This window comes from Rhopalosiphum maidis, chromosome 3 (assembly GCF_003676215.2).
Source record: "Rhopalosiphum maidis isolate BTI-1 chromosome 3, ASM367621v3, whole genome shotgun sequence".
Taxonomy (NCBI): domain Eukaryota; kingdom Metazoa; phylum Arthropoda; class Insecta; order Hemiptera; family Aphididae; genus Rhopalosiphum; species Rhopalosiphum maidis.
Window position 1 is genome coordinate 21,852,653 of NC_040879.1, and position 27,994 is coordinate 21,880,646.

The 27,994-nt window shown below is 25.3% G+C and overlaps 1 protein-coding gene across 1 annotated transcript; it reads left to right on the forward strand.

The window, feature by feature from the left end:
- LOC113557824 lies at positions 1-27,963 on the forward strand. Its single transcript, XM_026963370.1, has 3 exons — positions 1-21; positions 27,326-27,493; positions 27,793-27,963. The coding sequence occupies exons 1-3, from the start codon at positions 1-3 to the stop codon at positions 27,961-27,963; spliced, it is 360 nt and encodes a 119-aa protein (XP_026819171.1).
- Positions 27,964-27,994: the final 31 nt, after the last annotated feature.

The window sequence follows — 27,994 nt, forward strand, 5'->3', positions numbered from 1 at the left end:
ATGGAAAATTTAAAAGATGAAGTAATACTTTGTTAAATATTGAAGTTGAGTCATATACGACCACAGGAAAAACCAATTTGAATTAATTCTACAAAATAATAAAATATTACATTATAATGTTTTTAGTGTTTTTACTTATATATTTTAATTTAAAATTTATTATAAATAAAATAAAACTTTATTTATTAAAGAATCCTCAAAAAGTTCCTTGAATATCCTGGTACCAGAGCCAATAATCCTTGAAAGTCATAGACCAAAAGACAAATAATACTAAAATTCTCTAAAAAATCAATTTAATATCATGGATAATAAGCATAAAATTTTCATAATTCCTCAAATAATCCGATAAATCCCTTGAAATTAATCGTCTCAAAACTTTAAAATTACAATGTTCCTTGTTAATATTTAATTCAGAAACTATACTTATTAAAGAATCCTTAAAAAGTCCCTTGATTTTCATGTTATCAGGGCCATCAATGCTTGAAAACAAGAGAACAAAAAATGAATAAAACTAAAATTCTCAAAATATCGAATAAATCCTTTGAAATTCATAGTTTCAAATCTTTAAAATTACGATTTTCTTGATAATATTGGTGTGGGACAGTATATTCATCAATAAAACCCATAAAATTCCTTGAATACCGTTTTATCAGTGCCAATAATCCATGAAAACTATTGAACAAAAGACGACTAATACAATATTTCTTAAAAAACTCGTCTCAAAACTTTGAAATTGTAATGTTCCTTGTTAATATTTTAATGTGTTACATTATTCATTAAGGAATCCTAAAAAAGTTCTTTGAATATCATGAAATCAGGGCAAATCATGCATGAAATATATAGACCAATAGTCGAAACATACTAAAATCCACAAAAATATCCATTAAATTCCTTGAAATTCATGGTATCAAAACTTAAAACTTACAATATCCTAGTTAATATTTTATTGAGACACTTTTTTTTATTTAAGAATCCTCAAAAGTCCCTTGAATATCATGTTACAGGGTCAATAATCCATGAAAACTATTGACCAAAAGACGATTAATACTGTATTTCATAAAAAAATCCATTAATTCTTCTGAAATTCATCGTCTCAAAACTTTAAAATTACAATGTTCCTTGTTAATATTTTATTGAGAAACTTTATTTTCTAACGAATCCTCAAAATGTCTCTTGAATATAATGGTACAGGACCAATAAACCTTGAAATTAAAAGACCAAAAAAAGAAAAAAACTAAATTCACAAATTATCCATTAAATCCTTTGTAATTCATAGTCTCAAAACGTAAAAATTACAATTTTCTATGTTAATATTTTATTGAGACACTTTATTTATTAAAGAATCCTCAAAAACTCCCTCGAATATCATGGTTACAGGGCCTATAATCCTTGAAAATTATTGACAAGTAACCAATGAATTCTTTAATGCATTCAGTATATTGGCATAGTTCAAAAAATTCCTTAATAAGACACAAAAAATATTTAAATATCTTGGTAAAGGAGAGTTGTACTACCTTAATTCCTTTAAATAACCTTTAAATTCCTTGAAATTCGTTGTATCAGGGAACATAATGCATGAAAAATATAGACCAAAAGACGAAAAACTAAAATCCTCAAAAAATTCCATTAAATACCTTGAAACTTGTTATTTCAAAACTTAAAAGTCACAGTTTTCATGAAAAAATTGGTATTGGCCACTAAATTCTTTAATAAATTAGAATTAAGTTCTGCAAAATATCCAATAAATTCATTAAAATTCATGGTCTCAAACTTGAATATTACAATGTAGCTCTTTAATATTTTATTGAGACACTTTATTTATTAAAGAATCCTCAAAAAGTCCCTTGGACAGAATGGTATCGGGGCCAATAATCCTTGAAATTAAAAGACCAAAAAAAGAAAAAAACTAAATTCACAAATTATCCATTAAATCCTTTGTAATTCATAGTCTCAAAACGTTAAAATTACAATTTTCTATGTTAATATTTTATTGGGACACTTTATTTATTGAAGCATCCTTAAAAAGTCCCTTGAATATCTTGTTTCAGGGCCTATAATCCATGAAAACTATTGATCAAAAGACGATTAATACTTTATTTCTTAAACCACTCTAATAATCCTTCTGAAATTCATCGTATCAAAACTTTAAAATTACAATTTTCTTTGTTAATATTTTATTGAGACATTTTATTTATTAAAGAATCCTCAAAAAGTCCCTTGAATATCATGTATCAGGGCCTATAATCCATGAAAACTATTGATCAAAAGACGATTAATACTTTATTTCTTAAAAAACTCCAATAAATCTTCTGAAATTCATTGTCTCGAAACTTTAAAATTGTAATGTTTCTTATTAATATTTCAATGTGTTACATTATTCATTAAGGAAGCCTCAAAAAGTTCATTGAATATCATGAAATCAGGGCAAATCATGCATGAAATATATAGACCAATAGTCGAAACATACTAAAATCCACAAAAATATCCATTAAATTCATTGTATTTCATGGTATCAAACTTGAAATTTACAATATTCATTGTTAATATTTTATTGGGCCACATTTTTTATTAAAGAATCCTCAAAAAACTCCATTAAATACCTTGAAATTCGTGGTTTCAAAACATTAAAATTACAATTTTCTTTGTTAATAATTTATTGAGACATTTTATTTATTAAAGAATCCTCAAAAAGTCCCTTGGATAGAATGGTATCGGGGCCAATAATCCTTGAAATTAAAAGACCATAAAAAGAAAAAAACTAAATTCACAAATTATCCATTAAATCCTTTGTAATTCATGGTATCAAACTTGAAAATTACAATGTTCCTCGTTAACATTTTAATGTGTTACATTATTCATTAAGGAATCCTAAAAAATTTCTTTGAATATCATGCTATCAGTGCATATTATGCATGAAAACTATTGACCAAAAGACGATAAATACTTTATTTCTTAAATAACTCTAATAAATCTTCTGAAATTCATCGTATCAAAACTTTAAAATTACAATGTTCCTCGTTAATATTTTATTGAGACACTTTATTTAGTAAGGAATCCTCAAAAACTCCCTCGAATATCATGGTTACAGGGCCTATAATCCTTGAAAATTATTGAAAAGTAACCAATGAATTCTTTAATGCATTCAGTATATTGGCGTAGTTTAAAAAATTCCTTAATAAAACACAAAAAATATTTAAATATCTTGGTAAAGAAGAATTGTACTACCTTAATTCCTTTAAATAACCTTTAAATTTCTTGAAATTCATTGTATCAGGGAACATAATGCCTGAAAAATATAGACCAAAAGACGAAAAACTAAAATCCTCAAAAAAGTTCCATTAAATACCTTGAAATTCGTTGTTTCAAAACTTAAAAGTCACAATTTTCATGAAAAAATTGGTATGGGACACTATATTCATCAATAAAACCCATATAATCGCTTGAGTATCTAGGTTTTAAGGACAATTCTCCTTGAAAGTCATTGACAATACTTGTATATCAAGACAAACGTATGATTTTCCCTTAATTCTGCAAAATATCCAACAAATTCATTAAAATTCATGGTCTCAAACTTGAAAATTACAATGTAGCTCTTTAATATTTGATTGAGAAACTTTATTTATTAAAGAATCCTCAAAAACTCCCTCGAATATCATGGTTACAGGGCCTAGAATCCATGAAAACTATTGATCAAATGACGATTAATACTTTATTTCTTAAAAAACTCCAATAAATCTTCTGAAATTCATTGTCTCGAAACTTTAAAATTGTAATGTTTCTTATTAATATTTCAATGTGTTACATTATTCATTAAGGAAGCCTCAAAAAGGTCATTGAATATCATGAAATCAGGGCAAATCATGCATGAAATATATAGACCAATAGTCGAAACATACTAAAATCCACAAAAATATCCATTAAATTCATTGTATTTAATGGTATCAAAATTGAAATTTACAATTTTCATTGTTAATATTTTATTGGGCCACTTTTTTTATTAAAGAATCCTCAAAAAATTCCAATAAATACCTTGAAATTCGTGGTTTCAATACATTAAAATTACAATTTTCTTTGTTAATAATTTATTAAGACATTTTATTTATTAAAGAATCCTCAAAAAGTCCCTTGGATAGAATGGTATCGGGGACAATAATCCTTGAAATTAAAAGATCAAAAAAAGAGAAAAACTAAATTCACAAATTATCCATTAAATCCTTTGTAATTCATAGTCTCAAAACATTAAAATTACAATTTTTATGTTAATATTTTATTGAGCCACTTTTTTTATTAAAGAATCCTCAATAAATTCCATTAAATACCTTGAAATTCGTGGTTTCAAAACTTAAAAGTCACAGTTTTCATGAAAAAATTGGTGTTGGCCACTAAATTCATCAATAAATCCCATATAATCCCTTGAGTATCTAGGTGTTAAGGACAATTCACCTTGAAAGTCATTGACAATACTTGAATATCAAGACAAAAGTACGATTTTCCCTTAATTCTGCAAAATATCCATTAAATTCATTAAAATTCATGGTCTCAAAACTTGAAAATTACAATGTTCCTCGTTAATATTTTAATGTGTTACATTATTCATTAAAGAATCCTAAAAAATTTCTTTAAATATCATGCTATCAGTGCATATTTTGCATTAAAACTATTGACCAAAAGACGAATAATACTTTATTTCTTAAATAACTCTAATAATCCTTCTGAAATTCATCGTATCAAAACTTTAAAATTACAATTATCTTTGTTAATAATTTATTGAGACATTTTATTTATTAAAGAATCCTCAAAAAGTCCCTTGAATATCTTGTTTCAGGGCCTATAATCCATGAAAACTATTGATCAAAAGACGATTAATACTTTATTTCTTAAAAAACTCCAATAAATCTTCTGAAAATCATTGTCTCGAAACTTTAAAATTGTAATGTTTCTTATTAATATTTCAATGTGTTACATTATTCATTAAGGAAGCCTCAAAAAGTTCATTGAATATCATGAAATCAGGGCAAATCATGCATGAAATATATAGACCAATAGTCGAAACATACTAAAATCCACAAAAATATCCATTAAATTCATTGTATTTCATGGTATCAAACTTGAAATTTACAATTTTCATTGTTAATATTTTATTGGGCCACATTTTTTATTAAAGAATCCTCAAAAAATTCCATTACATACCTTGAAATTCGTGGTTTCAAAACATTAAAATTACAATTTTCTTTGTTAATAATTTATTAAGACATTTTATTTATTAAAGAATCCTCAAAAAGTCCCTTGGATAGAATGGTATCGGGGCCAATAATCCTTGAAATTAAAAGACCATAAAAAGAAAAAAACTAAATTCACAAATTATCCATTAAATCCTTTGTAATTCATGGTATCAAACTTGAAAATTACAATGTTCCTCGTTAATATTTTAATGTGTTACATTATTCATTAAGGAATCCTAAAAAATTTCTTTGAATATCATGCTATCAGTGCATATTATGCATGAAAACTATTGACCAAAAGACGATAAATACTTTATTTCTTAAATAACTCTAATAAATCTTCTGAAATTCATCGTATCAAAACTTTAAAATTACAATGTTCCTCGTTAATATTTTATTGAGACACTTTATTTAGTAAGGAATCCTCAAAAACTCCCTCGAATATCATGGTTACAGGGCCTATAATCCTTGAAAATTATTGAAAAGTAACCAATGAATTCTTTAATGCATTCAGTATATTGGCGTAGTTTAAAAAATTCCTTAATAAAACACAAAAAATATTTAAATATCTTGGTAAAGAAGAATTGTACTACCTTAATTCCTTTAAATAACCTTTAAATTTCTTGAAATTCATTGTATCAGGGAACATAATGCCTGAAAAATATAGACCAAAAGACGAAAAACTAAAATCCTCAAAAAAGTTCCATTAAATACCTTGAAATTCGTTGTTTCAAAACTTAAAAGTCACAATTTTCATGAAAAAATTGGTATGGGACACTATATTCATCAATAAAACCCATATAATCGCTTGAGTATCTAGGTTTTAAGGACAATTCTCCTTGAAAGTCATTGACAATACTTGTATATCAAGACAAACGTATGATTTTCCCTTAATTCTGCAAAATATCCAACAAATTCATTAAAATTCATGGTCTCAAACTTGAAAATTACAATGTAGCTCTTTAATATTTGATTGAGAAACTTTATTTATTAAAGAATCCTCAAAAACTCCCTCGAATATCATGGTTACAGGGCCTAGAATCCATGAAAACTATTGATCAAATGACGATTAATACTTTATTTCTTAAAAAACTCCAATAAATCTTCTGAAATTCATTGTCTCGAAACTTTAAAATTGTAATGTTTCTTATTAATATTTCAATGTGTTACATTATTCATTAAGGAAGCCTCAAAAAGGTCATTGAATATCATGAAATCAGGGCAAATCATGCATGAAATATATAGACCAATAGTCGAAACATACTAAAATCCACAAAAATATCCATTAAATTCATTGTATTTAATGGTATCAAAATTGAAATTTACAATTTTCATTGTTAATATTTTATTGGGCCACTTTTTTTATTAAAGAATCCTCAAAAAATTCCAATAAATACCTTGAAATTCGTGGTTTCAATACATTAAAATTACAATTTTCTTTGTTAATAATTTATTAAGACATTTTATTTATTAAAGAATCCTCAAAAAGTCCCTTGGATAGAATGGTATCGGGGACAATAATCCTTGAAATTAAAAGATCAAAAAAAGAGAAAAACTAAATTCACAAATTATCCATTAAATCCTTTGTAATTCATAGTCTCAAAACATTAAAATTACAATTTTTATGTTAATATTTTATTGAGCCACTTTTTTTATTAAAGAATCCTCAATAAATTCCATTAAATACCTTGAAATTCGTGGTTTCAAAACTTAAAAGTCACAGTTTTCATGAAAAAATTGGTGTTGGCCACTAAATTCATCAATAAATCCCATATAATCCCTTGAGTATCTAGGTGTTAAGGACAATTCACCTTGAAAGTCATTGACAATACTTGAATATCAAGACAAAAGTACGATTTTCCCTTAATTCTGCAAAATATCCATTAAATTCATTAAAATTCATGGTCTCAAAACTTGAAAATTACAATGTTCCTCGTTAATATTTTAATGTGTTACATTATTCATTAAAGAATCCTAAAAAATTTCTTTAAATATCATGCTATCAGTGCATATTTTGCATTAAAACTATTGACCAAAAGACGAATAATACTTTATTTCTTAAATAACTCTAATAATCCTTCTGAAATTCATCGTATCAAAACTTTAAAATTACAATTATCTTTGTTAATAATTTATTGAGACATTTTATTTATTAAAGAATCCTCAAAAAGTCCCTTGAATATCTTGTTTCAGGGCCTATAATCCATGAAAACTATTGATCAAAAGACGATTAATACTTTATTTCTTAAAAAACTCCAATAAATCTTCTGAAAATCATTGTCTCGAAACTTTAAAATTGTAATGTTTCTTATTAATATTTCAATGTGTTACATTATTCATTAAGGAAGCCTCAAAAAGTTCATTGAATATCATGAAATCAGGGCTAATCATGCATGAAATATATAGACCAATAGTCGAAACATACTAAAATCCACAAAAATATCCATTAAATTCATTGTATTTCATGGTATCAAACTTGAAATTTACAATTTTCATTGTTAATATTTTATTGGGCCACATTTTTTATTAAAGAATCCTCAAAAAATTCCATTACATACCTTGAAATTCGTGGTTTCAAAACATTAAAATTACAATTTTCTTTGTTAATAATTTATTGAGACATTTTATTTATTAAAGAATCCTCAAAAAGTCCCTTGAATATCTTGTTTCAGGGCCTATAATCCATGAAAACTATTGATCAAATACAATTAATACATTATTTCTTAAAAAACTCCAATAAATCTTCTGAAATTCATTGTCTCAAAACTTTAAAATTGTAATGTTTCTTATTAATATTTCAATGTGTTACATTATTCATTAAGGAAGCCTCAAAAAGTTCATTGAATATCATGAAATCAGGGCAAATCATGCATGAAATATATAGACCAATAGTCGAAACATACTAAAATCCACAAAAATATCCATTAAATTCATTGTATTTCATGGTATCAAACTTGAAATTTACAATTTTCATTGTTAATATTTTATTGGGCCACATTTTTTATTAAAGAATCCTCAAAAAATTCCATTACATACCTTGAAATTCGTGGTTTCAAAACATTAAAATTACAATTTTCTTTGTTAATAATTTATTAAGACATTTTATTTATTAAAGAATCCTCAAAAAGTCCCTTGGATAGAATGGTATCGGGGCCAATAATCCTTGAAATTAAAAGACCATAAAAAGAAAAAAACTAAATTCACAAATTATCCATTAAATCCTTTGTAATTCATGGTATCAAACTTGAAAATTACAATGTTCCTCGTTAATATTTTAATGTGTTACATTATTCATTAAGGAATCCTAAAAAATTTCTTTGAATATCATGCTATCAGTGCATATTATGCATGAAAACTATTGACCAAAAGACGATAAATACTTTATTTCTTAAATAACTCTAATAAATCTTCTGAAATTCATCGTATCAAAACTTTAAAATTACAATGTTCCTCGTTAATATTTTATTGAGACACTTTATTTAGTAAGGAATCCTCAAAAACTCCCTCGAATATCATGGTTACAGGGCCTATAATCCTTGAAAATTATTGAAAAGTAACCAATGAATTCTTTAATGCATTCAGTATATTGGCGTAGTTTAAAAAATTCCTTAATAAAACACAAAAAATATTTAAATATCTTGGTAAAGAAGAATTGTACTACCTTAATTCCTTTAAATAACCTTTAAATTTCTTGAAATTCATTGTATCAGGGAACATAATGCCTGAAAAATATAGACCAAAAGACGAAAAACTAAAATCCTCAAAAAAGTTCCATTAAATACCTTGAAATTCGTTGTTTCAAAACTTAAAAGTCACAATTTTCATGAAAAAATTGGTATGGGACACTATATTCATCAATAAAACCCATATAATCGCTTGAGTATCTAGGTTTTAAGGACAATTCTCCTTGAAAGTCATTGACAATACTTGTATATCAAGACAAACGTATGATTTTCCCTTAATTCTGCAAAATATCCAACAAATTCATTAAAATTCATGGTCTCAAACTTGAAAATTACAATGTAGCTCTTTAATATTTGATTGAGAAACTTTATTTATTAAAGAATCCTCAAAAACTCCCTCGAATATCATGGTTACAGGGCCTAGAATCCATGAAAACTATTGATCAAATGACGATTAATACTTTATTTCTTAAAAAACTCCAATAAATCTTCTGAAATTCATTGTCTCGAAACTTTAAAATTGTAATGTTTCTTATTAATATTTCAATGTGTTACATTATTCATTAAGGAAGCCTCAAAAAGGTCATTGAATATCATGAAATCAGGGCAAATCATGCATGAAATATATAGACCAATAGTCGAAACATACTAAAATCAACAAAAATATCCATTAAATTCATTGTATTTAATGGTATCAAAATTGAAATTTACAATTTTCATTGTTAATATTTTATTGGGCCACTTTTTTTATTAAAGAATCCTCAAAAAATTCCAATAAATACCTTGAAATTCGTGGTTTCAATACATTAAAATTACAATTTTCTTTGTTAATAATTTATTAAGACATTTTATTTATTAAAGAATCCTCAAAAAGTCCCTTGGATAGAATGGTATCGGGGACAATAATCCTTGAAATTAAAAGATCAAAAAAAGAGAAAAACTAAATTCACAAATTATCCATTAAATCCTTTGTAATTCATAGTCTCAAAACATTAAAATTACAATTTTTATGTTAATATTTTATTGAGCCACTTTTTTTATTAAAGAATCCTCAATAAATTCCATTAAATACCTTGAAATTCGTGGTTTCAAAACTTAAAAGTCACAGTTTTCATGAAAAAATTGGTGTTGGCCACTAAATTCATCAATAAATCCCATATAATCCCTTGAGTATCTAGGTGTTAAGGACAATTCACCTTGAAAGTCATTGACAATACTTGAATATCAAGACAAAAGTACGATTTTCCCTTAATTCTGCAAAATATCCATTAAATTCATTAAAATTCATGGTCTCAAAACTTGAAAATTACAATGTTCCTCGTTAATATTTTAATGTGTTACATTATTCATTAAAGAATCCTAAAAAATTTCTTTAAATATCATGCTATCAGTGCATATTTTGCATTAAAACTATTGACCAAAAGACGAATAATACTTTATTTCTTAAATAACTCTAATAATCCTTCTGAAATTCATCGTATCAAAACTTTAAAATTACAATTATCTTTGTTAATAATTTATTGAGACATTTTATTTATTAAAGAATCCTCAAAAAGTCCCTTGAATATCTTGTTTCAGGGCCTATAATCCATGAAAACTATTGATCAAAAGACGATTAATACTTTATTTCTTAAAAAACTCCAATAAATCTTCTGAAAATCATTGTCTCGAAACTTTAAAATTGTAATGTTTCTTATTAATATTTCAATGTGTTACATTATTCATTAAGGAAGCCTCAAAAAGTTCATTGAATATCATGAAATCAGGGCAAATCATGCATGAAATATATAGACCAATAGTCGAAACATACTAAAATCCACAAAAATATCCATTAAATTCATTGTATTTCATGGTATCAAACTTGAAATTTACAATTTTCATTGTTAATATTTTATTGGGCCACATTTTTTATTAAAGAATCCTCAAAAAATTCCATTACATACCTTGAAATTCGTGGTTTCAAAACATTAAAATTACAATTTTCTTTGTTAATAATTTATTAAGACATTTTATTTATTAAAGAATCCTCAAAAAGTCCCTTGGATAGAATGGTATCGGGGCCAATAATCCTTGAAATTAAAAGACCATAAAAAGAAAAAAACTAAATTCACAAATTATCCATTAAATCCTTTGTAATTCATGGTATCAAACTTGAAAATTACAATGTTCCTCGTTAATATTTTAATGTGTTACATTATTCATTAAGGAATCCTAAAAAATTTCTTTGAATATCATGCTATCAGTGCATATTATGCATGAAAACTATTGACCAAAAGACGATAAATACTTTATTTCTTAAATAACTCTAATAAATCTTCTGAAATTCATCGTATCAAAACTTTAAAATTACAATGTTCCTCGTTAATATTTTATTGAGACACTTTATTTAGTAAGGAATCCTCAAAAACTCCCTCGAATATCATGGTTACAGGGCCTATAATCCTTGAAAATTATTGAAAAGTAACCAATGAATTCTTTAATGCATTCAGTATATTGGCGTAGTTTAAAAAATTCCTTAATAAAACACAAAAAATATTTAAATATCTTGGTAAAGAAGAATTGTACTACCTTAATTCCTTTAAATAACCTTTAAATTTCTTGAAATTCATTGTATCAGGGAACATAATGCCTGAAAAATATAGACCAAAAGACGAAAAACTAAAATCCTCAAAAAGTTCCATTAAATACCTTGAAATTCGTTGTTTCAAAACTTAAAAGTCACAATTTTCATGAAAAAATTGGTATGGGACACTATATTCATCAATAAAACCCATATAATCGCTTGAGTATCTAGGTTTTAAGGACAATTCTCCTTGAAAGTCATTGACAATACTTGTATATCAAGACAAACGTATGATTTTCCCTTAATTCTGCAAAATATCCAACAAATTCATTAAAATTCATGGTCTCAAACTTGAAAATTACAATGTAGCTCTTTAATATTTGATTGAGAAACTTTATTTATTAAAGAATCCTCAAAAACTCCCTCGAATATCATGGTTACAGGGCCTAGAATCCATGAAAACTATTGATCAAATGACGATTAATACTTTATTTCTTAAAAAACTCCAATAAATCTTCTGAAATTCATTGTCTCGAAACTTTAAAATTGTAATGTTTCTTATTAATATTTCAATGTGTTACATTATTCATTAAGGAAGCCTCAAAAAGGTCATTGAATATCATGAAATCAGGGCAAATCATGCATGAAATATATAGACCAATAGTCGAAACATACTAAAATCCACAAAAATATCCATTAAATTCATTGTATTTAATGGTATCAAAATTGAAATTTACAATTTTCATTGTTAATATTTTATTGGGCCACTTTTTTTATTAAAGAATCCTCAAAAAATTCCAATAAATACCTTGAAATTCGTGGTTTCAATACATTAAAATTACAATTTTCTTTGTTAATAATTTATTAAGACATTTTATTTATTAAAGAATCCTCAAAAAGTCCCTTGGATAGAATGGTATCGGGGACAATAATCCTTGAAATTAAAAGATCAAAAAAAGAGAAAAACTAAATTCACAAATTATCCATTAAATCCTTTGTAATTCATAGTCTCAAAACATTAAAATTACAATTTTTATGTTAATATTTTATTGAGCCACTTTTTTTATTAAAGAATCCTCAATAAATTCCATTAAATACCTTGAAATTCGTGGTTTCAAAACTTAAAAGTCACAGTTTTCATGAAAAAATTGGTGTTGGCCACTAAATTCATCAATAAATCCCATATAATCCCTTGAGTATCTAGGTGTTAAGGACAATTCACCTTGAAAGTCATTGACAATACTTGAATATCAAGACAAAAGTACGATTTTCCCTTAATTCTGCAAAATATCCATTAAATTCATTAAAATTCATGGTCTCAAAACTTGAAAATTACAATGTTCCTCGTTAATATTTTAATGTGTTACATTATTCATTAAAGAATCCTAAAAAATTTCTTTAAATATCATGCTATCAGTGCATATTTTGCATTAAAACTATTGACCAAAAGACGAATAATACTTTATTTCTTAAATAACTCTAATAATCCTTCTGAAATTCATCGTATCAAAACTTTAAAATTACAATTATCTTTGTTAATAATTTATTGAGACATTTTATTTATTAAAGAATCCTCAAAAAGTCCCTTGAATATCTTGTTTCAGGGCCTATAATCCATGAAAACTATTGATCAAAAGACGATTAATACTTTATTTCTTAAAAAACTCCAATAAATCTTCTGAAAATCATTGTCTCGAAACTTTAAAATTGTAATGTTTCTTATTAATATTTCAATGTGTTACATTATTCATTAAGGAAGCCTCAAAAAGTTCATTGAATATCATGAAATCAGGGCTAATCATGCATGAAATATATAGACCAATAGTCGAAACATACTAAAATCCACAAAAATATCCATTAAATTCATTGTATTTCATGGTATCAAACTTGAAATTTACAATTTTCATTGTTAATATTTTATTGGGCCACATTTTTTATTAAAGAATCCTCAAAAAATTCCATTAAATACCTTGAAATTCGTGGTTTCAAAACATTAAAATTACAATTTTCTTTGTTAATAATTTATTGAGACATTTTATTTATTAAAGAATCCTCAAAAAGTCCCTTGAATATCTTGTTTCAGGGCCTATAATCCATGAAAACAATTAATCAAATACAATTAATACATTATTTCTTAAAAAACTCCAATAAATCTTCTGAAAATCATTGTCTCGAAACTTTAAAATTGTAATGTTTCTTGTTAATATTTTAATGTGTTACATTATTCATTAAGGAATCCTAAAAAATTTTTTTGAATATCATGCTATCAGTGCATATTATGCATTAAAACTATTGACCAAAAGACGAATAATACTTTATTTCTTAAATAACTCTAATAATCCTTCTGAAATTCATCGTATCAAAACTTTAAAATTACAATTTTCTTTGTTAATAATTTATTGAGACATTTTATTTATTAAAGAATCCTCAAAAAGTCCCTTGAATATCTTGTTTCAGGGCCTATAATCCATGAAAACTATTGATCAAATGACGATTAATACTTTATTTCTTAAAAACTCCAATAAATCTTCTGAAATTCATTGTCTCGAAACTTTAAAATTGTAATGTTTCTTATTAATATTTCAATGTGTTACATTATTCATTAAGAAAGCCTCAAAAAGTTCATTGAATATCATGAAATCAGGGCAAATCATGCATGAAATATATAGACCAATAGTCGAAACATACTAAAATCCACAAAAATATCCATTAAATTCATTGTATTTCATGGTATCAAACTTGAAATTTACAATTTTCATTGTTAATATTTTATTGGGCCACATTTTTTATTAAAGAATCCTCAAAAAATTCCATTAAATACCTTGAAATTCATGGTTTCAAAACATTAAAATTACAATTTTCTTTGTTAATAATTTATTGAGACATTTTATTTATTAAAGAATCCTCAAAAAGTCCCTTGAATATCTTGTTTCAGGGCCTATAATCCATGAAAACAATTAATCAAATACAATTAATACATTATTTCTTAAAAAACTCCAATAAATCTTCTGAAAATCATTGTCTAGAAACTTTAAAATTGTAATGTTTCTTGTTAATATTTTAATGTGTTACATTATTCATTAAGGAATCCTAAAAAATTTTTTTGAATATCATGCTATCAGTGCATATTATGCATGAAAACTATTGACCAAAAGACTATTAATACTTAATTTCTTAAATAACTCTAATAAATCTTCTGAAATTCATCGTATCAAAACTTTAAAATTACAATGTTCCTCGTTAATATTTTATTGAGACACTTTATTTAGTAAGGAATCCTCAAAAACTCCCTCGAATATCATGGTTACAGGGCCTATAATCCTTGAAAATTATTGAAAAGTAACCAATGAATTCTTTAATGCATTCAGTATATTGGCGTAGTTTAAAAAATTCCTTAATAAGACACAACAAATATTTAAATATCTTGGTAAAGAAGAATTGTACTACCTTAATTCCTTTAAATAACCTTTAAATTCCTTGAAATTCATTGTTACAGGGAACATAATGCATGAAAAATATAGACCAAAAGACGAAAAACTAAAATCCTCAAAAAATTCCATTAAATACCTTGAAATTCGTTGTTTCAAAACTTATAAGTCACAATTTTCATGAAAAATTTGGTATGGGACACTATATTCATCAATAAAACCCATATAATCGCGTGAGTATCTAGGTGTTAAGGACAATTCTCCTTGAGAGTCATTGACAATACTTGAATATCAAGACAAAAGTATGATTTTCCCTTAATTCTGAAAATATTCAATAAATTCATTAAAATTCATGGTCTCATACTTGAAAATTACAATTTTCATTGTTAATATTTTATTGGGCCACTTTTTTTATTAAAGAACCCTCAAAAAATTCCAATAAATACCTTGAAATTCGTGGTTTCAATACATTAAAATTACAATTTTCTTTGTTAATAATTTATTGAGACATTTTATTTATTAAAGAATCCTCAAAAAGTCCCTTGGATAGAATGGTATCGGGGCCAATAATCCTTGAAATTAAAAGATAAAAAAAGAAAAAAACTAAATTCACAAATTATCCATTAAATCCTTTGTAATTCATAGTCTCAAAACGTTAAAATTACAAATTTCTATGTTAATATTTTATTGAGCCACTTTTTTTATTAAAGAATCCTCAATAAATTCCATTAAATACCTTGAAATTCGTGGTTTAAAAACTTAAAAGTCACAGTTTTCATGAAAAAATTGGTGTTGGCCACTAAATTCATCAATAAATCCCATATAATCCCTTGAGTATCTAGGTGTTAAGGAAAATTCACCTTGAAAGTCATTAACAATACTTGAATATCAAGACAAAAGTAAGATTTTCCCTTAATTCTGCAAAATATCCATTAAATTCATTAAAATTCATGGTCTCAAAACTTGAAAATTACAATGTTCCTCGTTAATATTTTAATGTGTTACATTATTCATTAAAGAATCCTAAAAAATTTCTTTAAATATCATGCTGTCAGTGCATATTATGCATTAAAACTATTGACCAAAAGACGAATAATACTTTATTTCTTAAATAACTCTAATAATCCTTGTGAAATTCATCGTATCAAAACTTTAAAATTACAATTTTCTTTGTTAATAATTTATTGAGACATTTTATTTATTAAAGAATCCTCAAAAAGTCCCTTGAATATCTTGTTTCAGGGCCTATAATCCATGAAAACAATTAATCAAATACAATTAATACATTATTTCTTAAAAAACTCCAATAAATCTTCTGAAAATCATTGTCTCGAAACTTTAAAATTGTAATGTTTCTTGTTAATATTTTAATGTGTTACATTATTCATTAAGGAATCCTAAAAAATTTCTTTGAATATCATGCTATCAGTGCATATTATGCATGAAAACTATTGACCAAAAGACTATTAATACTTAATTTCTTAAATAACTCTAATAAATCATCTGAAATTCATCGTATCAAAACTTTAAAATTACAATGTTCCTCGTTAATATTTTATTGAGACACTTTATTTAGTAAGGAATCCTCAAAAACTCCCTCGAATATCATGGTTACAGGGCCTATAATCCTTGAAAATTATTGAAAAGTAACCAATGAATTCTTTAATGCATTCAGTATATTGGCGTAGTTTAAAAAATTCCTTAATAAGACACAACAAATATTTAAATATCTTGGTAATGAAGAATTGTACTACCTTAATTCCTTTAAATAACCTTTAAATTCCTTGAAATTCATTGTTACAGGGAACATAATGCATGAAAAATATAGACCAAAAGACGAAAAACTAAAATCCTCAAAAAATTCCATTAAATACCTTGAAATTTGTTGTTTCAAAACTTAAAAGTCAAAATTTTCATGAAAAATTTGGTATGGGACACTATATTCATCAATAAAACCCATATAATCGCGTGAGTATCTAGGTGTTAAGGACAATTCTCCTTGAGAGTCATTGACAATACTTGAATATCAAGACAAAAGTATGATTTTCCCTTAATTCTGCAAAATATCCAATAAATTCATTAAAATTCATGGTCTCATACTTGAAAATTACAATGTAGCTCTTTAATATTTGATTGAGAGACTTTATTTATTAAAGAATCCTCAAAAACTCCCTCGAATATCATGGTTACAGGGCCTATAATCCATGAAAACTATTGATCAAAAGACGATTGATACTTTAATTCTTAAAAAACTCCAATAAATCTTCTGAAAATCATTGTCTCGAAACTTTAAAATTGTAATGTTTCTTATTAATATTTCAATGTGTTACATTATTCATTAAGGAAGCCTCAAAAAGTTCATTGAATATCATGAAATCAGGGCAAATCATGCATGAAATATATAGACCAATAGTCGAAACATACTAAAATCCACAAAAATATCCATTAAATTCATTGTATTTAATGGTATCAAAATTGAAAATTACAATTTTCATTGTTAATATTTTATTGAGCCACTTTTTTTATTAAAGAATCCTCAAAAAATTCCATTAAATACCTTGAAATTCGTGGTTTCAAAACATTAAAATTACAATTTTCTTTGTTAATAATTTATTGAGACATTTTATTTATTAAAGAATCCTCAAAAAGTCCCTTGAATATCTTGTTTCAGGGCCTATAATCCATGAAAACTATTGATCAAATACAATTAATACTTTATTTCTTAAAAAACTCCAATAAATCTTCTGAAAATCATTGTCTCGAAACTTTAAAATTGTAATGTTTCTTGTTAATATTTTAATGTGTTACATTATTCATTAAGGAAGCCTCAAAAAGTTCATTGAATATCATGAAATCAGGGCAAATCATGCATGAAATATATAGACCAATAGTCGAAACATACTAAAATCCACAAAAATATCCATTAAATTCATTATATTTCATGGTATCAAACTTGAAATTTACAATTTTCATTGTTAATATTTTATTGGGCCACATTTTTTATTAAAGAATCCTCAATAAATTCCATTAAATACCTTGAAATTCGTGGTTTAAAAACTTAAAAGTCACAGTTTTCATGAAAAAATTGGTGTTGGCCACTAAATTCATCAATAAATCCCATATAATCCCTTGAGTATCTAGGTGTTAAGGAAAATTCACCTTGAAAGTCATTAACAATACTTGAATATCAAGACAAAAGTAAGATTTTCCCTTAATTCTGCAAAATATCCATTAAATTCATTAAAATTCATGGTCTCAAAACTTGAAAATTACAATGTTCCTCGTTAATATTTTAATGTGTTACATTATTCATTAAAGAATCCTAAAAAATTTCTTTAAATATCATGCTGTCAGTGCATATTATGCATTAAAACTATTGACCAAAAGACGAATAATACTTTATTTCTTAAATAACTCTAATAATCCTTGTGAAATTCATCGTATCAAAACTTTAAAATTACAATTTTCTTTGTTAATAATTTATTGAGACATTTTATTTATTAAAGAATCCTCAAAAAGTCCCTTGAATATCTTGTTTCAGGGCCTATAATCCATGAAAACAATTAATCAAATACAATTAATACATTATTTCTTAAAAAACTCCAATAAATCTTCTGAAAATCATTGTCTCGAAACTTTAAAATTGTAATGTTTCTTGTTAATATTTTAATGTGTTACATTATTCATTAAGGAATCCTAAAAAATTTCTTTGAATATCATGCTATCAGTGCATATTATGCATGAAAACTATTGACCAAAAGACTATTAATACTTAATTTCTTAAATAACTCTAATAAATCATCTGAAATTCATCGTATCAAAACTTTAAAATTACAATGTTCCTCGTTAATATTTTATTGAGACACTTTATTTAGTAAGGAATCCTCAAAAACTCCCTCGAATATCATGGTTACAGGGCCTATAATCCTTGAAAATTATTGAAAAGTAACCAATGAATTCTTTAATGCATTCAGTATATTGGCGTAGTTTAAAAAATTCCTTAATAAGACACAACAAATATTTAAATATCTTGGTAATGAAGAATTGTACTACCTTAATTCCTTTAAATAACCTTTAAATTCCTTGAAATTCATTGTTACAGGGAACATAATGCATGAAAAATATAGACCAAAAGACGAAAAACTAAAATCCTCAAAAAATTCCATTAAATACCTTGAAATTTGTTGTTTCAAAACTTAAAAGTCAAAATTTTCATGAAAAATTTGGTATGGGACACTATATTCATCAATAAAACCCATATAATCGCGTGAGTATCTAGGTGTTAAGGACAATTCTCCTTGAGAGTCATTGACAATACTTGAATATCAAGACAAAAGTATGATTTTCCCTTAATTCTGCAAAATATCCAATAAATTCATTAAAATTCATGGTCTCATACTTGAAAATTACAATGTAGCTCTTTAATATTTGATTGAGACACTTTATTTATTAAAGAATCCTCAAAAACTCCCTCGAATATCATGGTTACAGGGCCTATAATCCATGAAAACTATTGATCAAAAGACGATTGATACTTTAATTCTTAAAAAACTCCAATAAATCTTCTGAAATTCATTGTCTCGAAACTTTAAAATTGTAATGTTTCTTATTAATATTTCAATGTGTTACATTATTCATTAAGGAAGCCTCAAAAAGTTCATTGAATATCATGAAATCAGGGCAAATCATGCATGAAATATATAGACCAATAGTCGAAACATACTAAAATCCACAAAAATATCCATTAAATTCATTGTATTTAATGGTATCAAAATTGAAAATTACAATTTTCATTGTTAATATTTTATTGAGCCACTTTTTTTATTAAAGAATCCTCAAAAAATTCCATTAAATACCTTGAAATTCGTGGTTTCAAAACATTAAAATTACAATTTTCTTTGTTAATAATTTATTGAGACATTTTATTTATTAAAGAATCCTCAAAAAGTCCCTTGAATATCTTGTTTCAGGGCCTATAATCCATGAAAACTATTGATCAAATACAATTAATACATTATTTCTTAAAAAACTCCAATAAATCTTCTGAAATTCATTGTCTCAAAACTTTAAAATTGTAATGTTTCTTATTAATATTTCAATGTGTTACATTATTCATTAAGGAAGCCTCAAAAAGTTCATTGAATATCATGAAATCAGGGCAAATCATGCATGAAATATATAGACCAATAGTCGAAACATACTAAAATCCACAAAAATATCCATTAAATTCATTGTATTTCATGGTATCAAACTTGAAATTTACAATTTTCATTGTTAATATTTTATTGGGCCACATTTTTTATTAAAGAATCCTCAATAAATTCCATTAAATACCTTGAAATTCGTGGTTTAAAAACTTAAAAGTCACAGTTTTCATGAAAAAATTGGTGTTGGCCACTAAATTCATCAATAAATCCCATATAATCCCTTGAGTATCTAGGTGTTAAGGAAAATTCACCTTGAAAGTCATTAACAATACTTGAATATCAAGACAAAAGTAAGATTTTCCCTTAATTCTGCAAAATATCCATTAAATTCATTAAAATTCATGGTCTCAAAACTTGAAAATTACAATGTTCCTCGTTAATATTTTAATGTGTTACATTATTCATTAAAGAATCCTAAAAAATTTCTTTAAATATCATGCTGTCAGTGCATATTATGCATTAAAACTATTGACCAAAAGACGAATAATACTTTATTTCTTAAATAACTCTAATAATCCTTGTGAAATTCATCGTATCAAAACTTTAAAATTACAATTTTCTTTGTTAATAATTTATTGAGACATTTTATTTATTAAAGAATCCTCAAAAAGTCCCTTGAATATCTTGTTTCAGGGCCTATAATCCATGAAAACAATTAATCAAATACAATTAATACATTATTTCTTAAAAAACTCCAATAAATCTTCTGAAAATCATTGTCTCGAAACTTTAAAATTGTAATGTTTCTTGTTAATATTTTAATGTGTTACATTATTCATTAAGGAATCCTAAAAAATTTCTTTGAATATCATGCTATCAGTGCATATTATGCATGAAAACTATTGACCAAAAGACTATTAATACTTAATTTCTTAAATAACTCTAATAAATCATCTGAAATTCATCGTATCAAAACTTTAAAATTACAATGTTCCTCGTTAATATTTTATTGAGACACTTTATTTAGTAAGGAATCCTCAAAAACTCCCTCGAATATCATGGTTACAGGGCCTATAATCCTTGAAAATTATTGAAAAGTAACCAATGAATTCTTTAATGCATTCAGTATATTGGCGTAGTTTAAAAAATTCCTTAATAAGACACAACAAATATTTAAATATCTTGGTAATGAAGAATTGTACTACCTTAATTCCTTTAAATAACCTTTAAATTCCTTGAAATTCATTGTTACAGGGAACATAATGCATGAAAAATATAGACCAAAAGACGAAAAACTAAAATCCTCAAAAAATTCCATTAAATACCTTGAAATTTGTTGTTTCAAAACTTAAAAGTCAAAATTTTCATGAAAAATTTGGTATGGGACACTATATTCATCAATAAAACCCATATAATCGCGTGAGTATCTAGGTGTTAAGGACAATTCTCCTTGAGAGTCATTGACAATACTTGAATATCAAGACAAAAGTATGATTTTCCCTTAATTCTGCAAAATATCCAATAAATTCATTAAAATTCATGGTCTCATACTTGAAAATTACAATGTAGCTCTTTAATATTTGATTGAGACACTTTATTTATTAAAGAATCCTCAAAAACTCCCTCGAATATCATGGTTACAGGGCCTATAATCCATGAAAACTATTGATCAAAAGACGATTGATACTTTAATTCTTAAAAAACTCCAATAAATCTTCTGAAATTCATTGTCTCGAAACTTTAAAATTGTAATGTTTCTTATTAATATTTCAATGTGTTACATTATTCATTAAGGAAGCCTCAAAAAGTTCATTGAATATCATGAAATCAGGGCAAATCATGCATGAAATATATAGACCAATAGTCGAAACATACTAAAATCCACAAAAATATCCATTAAATTCATTGTATTTAATGGTATCAAAATTGAAAATTACAATTTTCATTGTTAATATTTTATTGAGCCACTTTTTTTATTAAAGAATCCTCAAAAAATTCCATTAAATACCTTGAAATTCGTGGTTTCAAAACATTAAAATTACAATTTTCTTTGTTAATAATTTATTGAGACATTTTATTTATTAAAGAATCCTCAAAAAGTCCCTTGAATATCTTGTTTCAGGGCCTATAATCCATGAAAACTATTGATCAAATACAATTAATACTTTATTTCTTAAAAACTCCAATAAATCTTCTGAAAATCATTGTCTCGAAACTTTAAAATTGTAATGTTTCTTGTTAATATTTTAATGTGTTACATTATTCATTAAGGAAGCCTCAAAAAGTTCATTGAATATCATGAAATCAGGGCAAATCATGCATGAAATATATAGACCAATAGTCGAAACATACTAAAATCCACAAAAATATCCATTAAATTCATTATATTTCATGGTATCAAACTTGAAATTTACAATTTTCATTGTTAATATTTTATTGGGCCACATTTTTTATTAAAGAATCCTCAATAAATTCCATTAAATACCTTGAAATTCGTGGTTTAAAAACTTAAAAGTCACAGTTTTCATGAAAAAATTGGTGTTGGCCACTAAATTCATCAATAAATCCCATATAATCCCTTGAGTATCTAGGTGTTAAGGAAAATTCACCTTGAAAGTCATTAACAATACTTGAATATCAAGACAAAAGTAAGATTTTCCCTTAATTCTGCAAAATATCCATTAAATTCATTAAAATTCATGGTCTCAAAACTTGAAAATTACAATGTTCCTCGTTAATATTTTAATGTGTTACATTATTCATTAAAGAATCCTAAAAAATTTCTTTAAATATCATGCTGTCAGTGCATATTATGCATTAAAACTATTGACCAAAAGACGAATAATACTTTATTTCTTAAATAACTCTAATAATCCTTGTGAAATTCATCGTATCAAAACTTTAAAATTACAATTTTCTTTGTTAATAATTTATTGAGACATTTTATTTATTAAAGAATCCTCAAAAAGTCCCTTGAATATCTTGTTTCAGGGCCTATAATCCATGAAAACAATTAATCAAATACAATTAATACATTATTTCTTAAAAAACTCCAATAAATCTTCTGAAAATCATTGTCTCGAAACTTTAAAATTGTAATGTTTCTTGTTAATATTTTAATGTGTTACATTATTCATTAAGGAATCCTAAAAAATTTCTTTGAATATCATGCTATCAGTGCATATTATGCATGAAAACTATTGACCAAAAGACTATTAATACTTAATTTCTTAAATAACTCTAATAAATCATCTGAAATTCATCGTATCAAAACTTTAAAATTACAATGTTCCTCGTTAATATTTTATTGAGACACTTTATTTAGTAAGGAATCCTCAAAAACTCCCTCGAATATCATGGTTACAGGGCCTATAATCCTTGAAAATTATTGAAAAGTAACCAATGAATTCTTTAATGCATTCAGTATATTGGCGTAGTTTAAAAAATTCCTTAATAAGACACAACAAATATTTAAATATCTTGGTAATGAAGAATTGTACTACCTTAATTCCTTTAAATAACCTTTAAATTCCTTGAAATTCATTGTTACAGGGAACATAATGCATGAAAAATATAGACCAAAAGACGAAAAACTAAAATCCTCAAAAAATTCCATTAAATACCTTGAAATTCGTTGTTTCAAAACTTAAAAGTCACAATTTTCATGAAAAAATTGGTATTGGCCACTAAATTCATCAATAAATCCCATATAATCCCTTGAGTATCTAGGTGTTAAGGACAATACTCCTTGAAAATCATTGATAATACCTGAATATCAGGACAAAAGGATGGTATTCCCTTAATTCTGCAAAATATCCAATAAATTCATTAAAATTCATGGTCTCATACTTGAAAATTACAATGTAGCTCTTTAATATTTTATTGAGACACTTTATTTATTAAAGAATCATGTTTTAATATCTATCATAATAGCAGTAGCATGATATGTGATGATTAAATGATATTAAATAGAATTTTTGTAGTAGCGAACAATTTGCAATTATATTTATATATTTATAAAAATGATTTTTTTTTTTCAATCTTTTTAACCAACTTTGCCTGGTTGACTGGTAGGTATATTTTAAATATGTACAGCATTTTCAGGTATATCTATATATAAAAATAATAATTAATTTTTTAGAATATGAAAGATTGAAAAATTCGCAAAAATACAAAAAAGGATTTTCAATTAGCTAAACTCAATTTTCAATAATTCTATAAAATTTATAAATTAGAGAATACGAGAAGTTTGAAACTTAAACTAAATTGGTAGTTGTGAGATAGGTAACAAATATGTTTGCAAATTGTTGCGAAATACTTACAAAATATTAGCACCGATCCAGGATCGATCGACTACTGTGGGGGGCCAACTTCACTGAATTTGGTCCATCCACTAAATTTACTTCAGTCACAACTTTGCTCTGATCGACTTACAATTATTTACAAATTAAGCTAAACAATTTACAATTTGGCCGGTGTAATTTGGTAAAAATGGGGGGCTAGTGCAAAGATAGCCCCCTCCACTAAGTTTATTTTGATCACAACTTTGCTCTGAACAACTTACAAATTCTAAAAATCAACTAACAATTAGTGTCTTCAATAAATAAAATAATTTACTACAACAAAATGTATTCAATATTTTATTTTACAATATAAGTAACGATAAAGAAATACGAGATTTTATTTGAAATAATCGTAGTACCAATTGTATTATTTAAAGCATAAAAATTTAATTTCCGAAAAAACCTTTTAATTTTTTTCATATCAAATTCAATTACAAAATTACATTCATATGTCCGGAAACTAAGGCCACAGCTGAATCATGTCAATTGCTCTAAAAGAATGATTGTATTTTATAACTCATAACTGTCAATCATTCATACTACAACACTTATATAATACTTGATTATATTATTGAAATAAAGTATTAATAAAAATGATAATACTAAAATAAAGTTTTCGTTTTTATTGGATTTTTTTATTTGGTTAAATCGAAAAACGTTTTTATGCTAAATTTGCCTTTGGTAAAATAAAAAACTGTTAATTGTTTTTTAACATTTTATTCATATTTTCTAATATTACTATAATGATCATGGTTATTATTATTAATGATTATCAATGATTATTTATGATATTTCTAATAAAATATATATGTGATTCACACTCATTACTGGGAGAATATCGTACAGTGTTTGAGAGAATATATCCTTGCCAATCGTTAAATTCATTACAAATTAATCTATATTTCAGTAAAAGAATATCAAATATAACTGAGGTTAAAGACATTTTACATTTTTGGTACCTTTTAACGATAGTCTTATAATAAGTAAATATTTAATATAATTGAAACATATAATATATACTTTCTCAACTAGGTACTTAAGATTGAGCTATTTTATTTATTGGAATATAATTTAACGATGCACCGCATAATAAAATGGATTTGGCCAAAAATTTGTTTTAACTTACTTATAGTATTTATAGTTATTATTTTTTTAAGAGTGTCGTTTAAGATACAAAATGTAGAAAATGATTTTCCTATTCAAAGAGGGGCTAAAGTCAAAAATAAAGCATTGTTTTTTCAAAACGTGATGAAACACACCAAAAAAAAAAAAAAAACAATATTGTAAAATAAATACATTCCTCACTTCATTCAGAATCTAAAAAATAAATTAAAATTAAAATTAAAAAAAAGGTAAAATTTTAAAACATTTTAAGCTTATTTTGACCCAACAAAGATATATTTTTAAAATAGATGGGTTTATAGGTATGTACAACTAGGTGTTAACCTAGAGTGAATTTTACAGTAGGACATCGGAAGTATGAACAGCTATTTATGGTAATAATTCATGCACACACAGCAGTAAAAAATATGTAAAACAATTTATCCTAAATAAAAAAAAATAGAATAAAAAATATTTCTATACAAATAATTTTTTAAAAAATACGAGATTTGGCTTGAAACAATATTGTAGTATAAATTATATTATTTGAAATATGAAAATATAATACCCAGAAAAACTTAGTGTGTGTCTTAATATCACTGTTGTATGATTTAAAACTGTAGACAGATATAATTATAATGACTAAATCGTCCCGAAAATAAAGACAACCTAACAATTTTAAACTTTTCAAATTTTCTACTTTTTATTATCAACAAACAATATTATCATTATCAACCTAATCAACATTTTACTGAAGACATTATGAACATATGAAAATAAATCTATGATTAAAAAATGTATTCATGCATATAGAGAAATAAAATTTATGTAACACAATTTATTTTGTATAAAAAAGTATATTAATACAATTATTTCCATACAAATTATACTAAAAAAAAAAAAAAATTACGAGATTCTATTCTAAATAATTATAGTATATAATAATAATAATAATAATGAATATTTATTTATCAGTTTAGAATTATTTACATAGTATTGATATTTTAAAGTTACACTGCAACGTCTACCAGTAAGGATGTTTCCTTGTTTTGATAGACGTGAGTCTATTATGTTATTGATATTTCAAAACTGTCAGGGATCATACCATCGTTTATTATGTAATTTATTATTTCAACTAGTGGCATAAGTGCTTCATTTTCAAAAATGTTTACCATTTCAGTAGAAATATTATTATGTCTAGGAGCGGTGCCTCCTTTTAGAAATGATACTATATTTTTAATTTCTTTTAGATTTGTTATTCTTAAGTACATCGATTGGTGAGATGTTATCTCATCATTGTTGTTTAAAGTTAAATTGTTCAATTCATTAGAATTTATTAGTAATTATTTTAGCAAAATAATCATTGAAATAATTTGCAATTTCTTTAGGGTGTGTTTTATTTGTACATATATTATTATCTATCTCTATTTGAAGATTATTACATTTATTAAAAATTAGGCCTACTGAAGCTTCCATATTTGTTTGGGATCATTATTACATTTAATCGCACAAATGCATTCATATACCTGGAAACTTTTAGAGGCTACAGCTTATTTATATCAATTGCTCTAAATGAATGATTGTATTTTATAATTCACAACTGTCAATCATTCATACTGTAGAACACTTATATAATACTCGGCTATATTATTGAAATAAAGTATTCATAAAAATGATTATAGTAAAGATATTCATATTTATTGGATTTTCTTATTTGATTATTTTATACTAAAAGTTTTAATTACTAAATAATTTAAATTTATGATTAAGATGAAATAACTTTAAATTTAACTTGACTTGTAAATGTTATTTTTATAACTAAAACTAAACTAAAAAAGCTTGATTTAAACGCTGCATCTTGGAGTTTAACTGGTAGTTGGAAAACAAATTCAATTGTGTATATATCAAAGAACGCATGTAGTAGTTTTAAAATGATCTGTGGATACGCGTGGTATTCAATTATGAAAGCATTTAACTCTCCTAAAACAAACCGTCCAATTCCACCGGTAATGTTTGACAATAATTTATATATTTTATTTTTAATATGTTTTGAATAAATGTGACAATTTTAAATTCAAGAAAATAATATTATAATACCTTATACAATACTATAACCTATCTAATTATTAACAGTTTTGACTATTTAAAACCAAATTTAACTAAGTATAGTCTAAAAATTATTTTGATAAACATTTATCTTTTAATCAATATTATTGAATTTGCACTTATGTAAAGTACATACTACGCATGTATATACTTTAACATCAATTATGTATGTGTAGCAATTAATTTTCAAATTTTTCAGGGCGCATACATTACATTAGGGATAGATTTGAAGGAATTTGAAAATCATCATAACTTTCCAAAAGTGTATTTTTATGGAAAATATAAATTCACGTATAAGATGAAAAATTTAAAAAATGATGTACTTGGTTGCGCTGAATTGGAGTTGAGTCCTATACGACCGTGGGAATAACCAATTTGATTACATTTTACAAAATAATAAT